Source organism: Salpingoeca rosetta, assembly GCF_000188695.1.
Source record: "Salpingoeca rosetta unplaced genomic scaffold supercont1.14, whole genome shotgun sequence".
In the NCBI taxonomy this organism is placed as follows: domain Eukaryota; class Choanoflagellata; order Craspedida; family Salpingoecidae; genus Salpingoeca; species Salpingoeca rosetta.
This window is the reverse complement of record NW_004754920.1, coordinates 1,330,847-1,336,612: the sequence shown is the minus strand read 5'-3', so window position 1 is coordinate 1,336,612 and position 5,766 is coordinate 1,330,847. Positions and strand designations below refer to the sequence as shown.

Genomic DNA, 5,766 nt, shown 5'->3' with positions numbered 1-5,766 from the left:
CTCCCATTATTGTGCACACGTCCGGTACTTGCCAAAGACCCCATTCGCCGCACGATTCTATTGTAATAAGTCCTTTTCCCTAGCGCTCTTTCCTGTTCAAATTTGAGGTGGTTCCAATCTTCATACCCTCCTATGTTATCCGCCTCCTACCTCTCCCTTGTCCCGTGTGTGTGTGTGTGTGTGTTGTGCGTGTGTGTGTGTGTGTGCTGCGGCAGCACGCTGCGTCTGTATTGGCTTCTGCCTCTCCTCACCGCCGACCAAACCAACCAAATCAACAATCACGTCATTGATGACAGACCACGGAATGCCGCATCCATCCACTGCGCAGCAGCCTCCATCATCAACGGTGAGTTGCGCTCACACACACACACACACACACACACACACACACACGACAGCACTCACGTGTCGTGCTCTTCACAAAGACGTGTGCTGTAAGCGTTCGTGCTTGCTGTGAGCGTATGCATGAGTCCATACTGAGCAATGCACGCACGCACACATACACTTTCTCTCACACACACATACACTTTCTAACACACACACACACTCTCTCTCTCTGTCTCATACACACACATACATGCGCGCACGCGCATGGCAGACTTTGGGCTGAGTTATGTGAACAAGTTTTTTGGGCTGCCGTATCTGTATGTGCAGCGGCTGTGGCACGAGGCGCAGCTCAAGGCAAACAAGACAGACGCCACGGGTAAGTCACACTTGTACATGAGTGTATGTTTGTGTATGTGTGTCTGTGCGTGTACGTTTATGTGCCTGTGTGTGTATGTGTGTCTGTGTGTGCGGGTGCTCTCGTGTCAATGTGAGCTGTAAACACCCCTGCGTGCTCACTCTCATCACCACTCTCATCACCGCTCTCACCATCACCCCCTTCACCACCACCCTCTTCAATACCCCCCCCCCCTCTTCACCACTATCATTGCGCGTGCCACCACGTGGCGCCGGCAGCGCTGGTTGATGAACTGACGGCCATTGGTCCAGATGCCGATGAACAGAGCTACGCAAAGTGGGGTGAACAGACACAATCACGAGATCACGATGATGATGGCGGTGGTGGTGGTTGTATTTTGGTGGCACCAGCCGTGTGCTTTCGTGTCCCCCCCCCCCAACACACACGCGCGCGCGCCTCATGCTGCCATGTGTGATCTCTGCTTGACTGTCTCTATCTCCCTCTGTGGACCTGTTCCCATCGCTCACACTCCTCCGTGTTCTGTTTTCCTGTCAGATTCATTGAGCGACGAAAGGCAAAAGAGGCGCAGCGCAAGGCAGCGGAGCAAGGTGAAACCGCAAACAACACACACACACACACACGCACACACACACACACACACACACACACACAGCACACTCACACAGCACACACGCACCCACGCACACACGCACACACGCACACACATACATACACACACACACACACACCCTCTCTTCATGTCCTGGTGCATTGTGCCGACTCCCTGCTCATTCCGTGCCGACACGAAACACTCCCCCATCCCTGTGCAGCGGAGGCACTGCGGCAGCTCGAACAACAACAACAGCAGCAGCAACAAGGTGCGCATGCTCCTGTGTCATCGTTATAGCCACGTCTGTATTTGTGTGAATGCTGTTGTCTTGGCTTTTTTTCACGACGACGCTGCAGCCGAACAATCCACACTCATCATCATTGCCACCATCACCACCGCCACCATCATCATCATCAACCATCATCCATCAACCAACTGCTGTGTGCCTGCCTGCGTGTCAGGGTCTGCGCTGGGTGTGTTTGCCCGCATGCGCTCATCTCTGAGCGCAACAATGAGACGCCAGGACGAGTCGCCAACGCGGCAGCAAAAACACGAAGACCAGAACCAGCAGCATGCGACTGGTACGTGCGTGTGTGTGTGTGTGTGTGTGTGTGTGTGTGTGTGTGTGTGTGTGTGTGTGTGTGTGTGTGTGTTTGTGTGTGTTTGTGTGTGTGTGTGTTCTTGTGTTTGGTGACTTCTTCGCGCACCACCTCACGCTTAATCCGTCACCACTGTCACCTTATCCCCATCAGGGCCGCGCCCGCCACAGCAGGTCGCCAGCGTTGAGGACTTTGTGCCAGGTACAACCACCACCACCACCATCATCGCCACCATCATCGCCATCATCATCGCCATCATCATTCCTTGCATCCCTTTGTGTGTTTAAGTGGCTGGTACAAGCGCAGCATACATTCACACACCACGCCGCTCACATTCCCCCAACACACACGCACACATACGCACGCCAGACGAGCAGCTGCCTGACGATTTCTTTGGCGATGACGACGATGATGCAACGGCCGCCGGAAAGGGAACAAAGCCACAACACACAGCAGCAAAGACAAAGGCAGAAACACACACCACCCCCACGACCACCACCACTGCTGTCGCCGACGACGGCGATGATGATGATGATGACGATGATGTTGGCGGGTTTGTGATTGCCGGTGACGACGACGTTGAGGAGAGCGATGCTGAGGCTGCCAATGCCGTGCGCGACAGCAGTGATAGTGATGGTGATGCGATGGTGATGGCCGATGCTTCCGATGTGGAAGACAGCGACGCAAACGTGAGCTGTGCGAATGCCTGTGTGTGTGTGTGTGTATCTTTGTCTGTGCCTGTGTGTGTGTGTGTGTCTATCTATGTATGTGTGGGTGTGGGCTTGTCGCGGGCGTCAGGGCTGCTCCTTAATTGCTCTTCATCTCCCCCTCACCCCAACACCCACGCGCTCACGCCACGTGCATTGCACGTGTGGTGTCACCGAGCAGATTGGCGCCGTGAGCGATTCCGACTCGGAGCCAGATGCAGCGGCGACACGACAGACAGAAACGAAGCCATCGCATGGTCGTGGTGATGGGGATGAGGAGGGGAGTAGCAGTGAACAGCAGCAGCAGCAGCAGCAGCAGCAGCAGCAGCATGGCAATGATGACGATGATGATGGCGTCATGACCGAAGGCGTGCAGCATCCCATCACCAACGACGATGGCGACGATGATGACGACGACGGTGGCCCCAATCCGGTGAGGAAAACAACAAAGCAGCAACGTTTGCACACCCTGTTTGCGAGGGGTGACATGTTTTGTGCACACCATGTCTCATCAACTCACCAAGTCTTGTTCGCCATATGTTGTGTTGTGCTGTCGTGACAGCTGCTGATGGCGGATGAGGATGTGAGCGACGAAGACCTGCAGGTCAGTACACACACACACACACACGCGCACACACACACACATATTCCGCCTGGAGTCACTCACTCTCACTCTCTCACTCACAGCAGCAGCAGCAGCAGCAGCAGCATGGCAATGATGACGATGATGATGGCGTCATGACCGAAGGCGTGCAGCATCCCATCACCAACGACGATGGCGACGATGATGACGACGACGGTGGCCCCAATCCGGTGAGGAAAACAACAAAGCAGCAACGTTTGCACACCCTGTTTGCGAGGGGTGACATGTTTTGTGCACACCATGTCTCATCAACTCACCAAGTCTTGTTCGCCATATGTTGTGTTGTGCTGTCGTGACAGCTGCTGATGGCGGATGAGGATGTGAGCGACGAAGACCTGCAGGTCAGTACACACACACACACACACGCGCACACACACACACATATTCCGCCTGGAGTCACTCACTCTCACTCTCTCACTCTCTCACTCTCTCACTCTCTCACTCTCTCACTCTCTCACTCTCTCACTCTCTCACTCTCTCACTGGCCAACCAATCATTGCCCTTTGTTCCTTGCGACAGATTGCTGTTGGTGACGACATTGAGGTGAGCGACGATAGCGAGGAGGAGGACGAGAACGCACGCACACAGCAGCAGCAGCAGCAACAACAACAACAACAGCAGCAGCCACAAGAGCAAGATGCTAGTGACGACGGTGTTATTGAAGACAGCAGCGATAATGACACTGACGCTGCCAAGAGGAGAGGCAAGGGCGATGAGAAGGCACGTGGTGATGGTGGTGACGATGGTGACAATGATGGTGGTGATGATGCAGCCAGCACAGGTGGGAGCAGGAGGAGGAAGAGCAAGGAGAAGGATCAAGAGAAGGACAAGAAGAACAGGGACAAGAAGAAGAAGCAGAAAGACAAGAGGAGTGGCAGTGATGGCGGTGATGGTGTTGTTGTCGCTGGTGATGAAGACGTTGTTGATGGAAGCGAACTGCGCAAGGACAAGAAGAAGAAGAAAAAGAAGGACAAGAAGGACAAGGCGAAGCACAGCACGGGCGCTGACAGCAGCAGTGGCAGCAACAGCAGCAAGAAGAAGAAGAAGAAGAGCAAGAAGAGCAAGAAGAGCGACGCATCGAGCGCAGCAACGGCGGTGACGACCACGTCTGTGTTCAGCGACACGGCTGAGCTTGATGCCTTCCTTAACGATGACCCGCTTTCTCCAACGCACGACGCTGATGATGATGATGCTGGCGACATGATGGATGATCAGAACCAGGGCGGATTCGGTGCGCCCGCAAGCGACTACACTCCACTCTAGACACCGCATGTGTGTGTGTGCATGTGTGTGTTGTGAAATCAATGCTGAGCTTGTGTGCGCTTGTGGGCGTGGGCTCCTTCCTTTCTTATCTGTGTGCGTCCTTGCACTCCAATATAGATGACACAACCACACAGTCGCAGGTACACTGAGCGTTGAGGGCCAAAGGGAACGAGGGTAAATCGTTTACTGTCGCTTAGATGCAGAGTATGCAAGCTAGAATGTGGCGCGTTGTAAAGGCCTTGGTGAATTAAACAACAACATGCAAATTGGCAAACACACACACACACATACACATGCATACACACATGTATACACACATGTATACACATGCATACACACATGCATACACACATACATACACATACACACACACGCAAACACGCAAACACACGCATGCACATACATGCATATACATACACATGCATACACACATCAACCAACAGGCAGGCAGAGCCGTGTCATGAGCTGGTCAGGGCCGCGTGTTGCGGTGGTGCCTCCAGTTGCCGCTGATGAGACGGTCTGCGTGCCAGGACGCTGCGCGCTCGCTCGTCACGTCGATATCGCTCCTCCACGAACGCCTCCATATCCACACCCACGCTGTCACCAGCACTACCGCCACGGGCATTGCTGCTGCTGCTGCTTGTGTTCTCGTCGAGGTCCCGTGTATCGAAATCGAGCAGGTTGAAGTACTGAGCGCCGCTTCCTGCACCAACCCCAGACACCCACCACCCTCCCGTGCCGCCACCGCTCGTGGGGTCTGTCAGCGACATGAGCCAGTTGCGCAGCGACAGCACGAACCGTACCCCAGACACAACAAACGGGATCATCCTCGTGATGTGTGTGTCTGTGCGTCTGTGAGCGTGTGTGCCTGTGTGTGTGTGTGTGTGTGAGCGTGTGTGTCTGTGTCTGTGTGTATGTCTGTGTGTGTGTGTCTGTGTGTGTGTCTGTGTCTGTGTGTATGTCTGTGTGTGTGAGTGTCTGTGTGTATGTCTGTGTGTATGTCTGTGGTGTCTGAAAGTCATCTGCGCTGCCTCCCGCATCCAAATTATTCGCCAAAACTTTCGCTGGCGAAATCCAAACACGCAACGCAGCAACCACGACAACAAGAACCACACGACAACAACAACAACGAAGAACCCACACGACAGCTGGGGTTGGTTGGTTGGAGGTTGTGTGATGGGAAGCAGCGATACGCATGGCCATGCCAACGACACTCTCCGATGATGACTTGGCGCGGATCTTCGAGCAGCTGGACGTGGACA

At 54.2% G+C, this 5,766-nt stretch overlaps 3 protein-coding genes across 3 annotated transcripts in view; 2 read left to right on the top strand and 1 right to left on the bottom strand.

The window, feature by feature from the left end:
* PTSG_12439 (uncharacterized protein) overlaps positions 1 to 4,504 on the top strand; it is a gene marked incomplete at both ends in the record, with an annotated part of 6,461 nt that extends 1,957 nt beyond the window's left edge. The window contains 12 exons of the mRNA XM_004993223.1: positions 599 to 703; positions 961 to 1,018; positions 1,238 to 1,290; positions 1,513 to 1,560; positions 1,754 to 1,873; positions 2,045 to 2,092; positions 2,261 to 2,580; positions 2,780 to 3,031; positions 3,161 to 3,202; positions 3,286 to 3,411; positions 3,541 to 3,582; positions 3,761 to 4,504. Of these exons, the coding sequence (XP_004993280.1) occupies positions 599 to 703; positions 961 to 1,018; positions 1,238 to 1,290; positions 1,513 to 1,560; positions 1,754 to 1,873; positions 2,045 to 2,092; positions 2,261 to 2,580; positions 2,780 to 3,031; positions 3,161 to 3,202; positions 3,286 to 3,411; positions 3,541 to 3,582; positions 3,761 to 4,504 (1,958 nt within the window). The remainder of the gene's footprint in view (positions 1 to 598; positions 704 to 960; positions 1,019 to 1,237; positions 1,291 to 1,512; positions 1,561 to 1,753; positions 1,874 to 2,044; positions 2,093 to 2,260; positions 2,581 to 2,779; positions 3,032 to 3,160; positions 3,203 to 3,285; positions 3,412 to 3,540; positions 3,583 to 3,760) is intronic.
* A 169-nt stretch (positions 4,505 to 4,673) lies between these two features.
* Positions 4,674 to 5,420, bottom strand: PTSG_06390 (uncharacterized protein). The gene has a single exon (XM_004993222.1). It carries the CDS (start codon positions 5,329 to 5,331, stop codon positions 4,963 to 4,965), a length of 369 nt encoding a protein of 122 aa, XP_004993279.1. The 5' UTR covers positions 5,332 to 5,420; the 3' UTR covers positions 4,674 to 4,962.
* Positions 5,421 to 5,562: 142 nt separating this feature from the next.
* The window catches only part of PTSG_06389 (uncharacterized protein), a 4,549-nt gene continuing 4,345 nt past the window's right edge, over positions 5,563 to 5,766 (top strand). The window contains exon 1 of the mRNA XM_004993221.1: positions 5,563 to 5,766. This exon is cut by the window's right edge and continues 59 nt beyond it. Within this exon, the coding sequence (XP_004993278.1) occupies positions 5,700 to 5,766 (67 nt within the window). The 5' untranslated portion in view covers positions 5,563 to 5,699.

What these genes read in the sequence shown, in the direction of transcription:
- PTSG_06390 (XM_004993222.1), bottom strand. Translation starts at nt 5,331, where the DNA reads ATGATCCCGTTTGTTGTGTCTGGGGTACGGTTCGTGCTGTCGCTGCGC.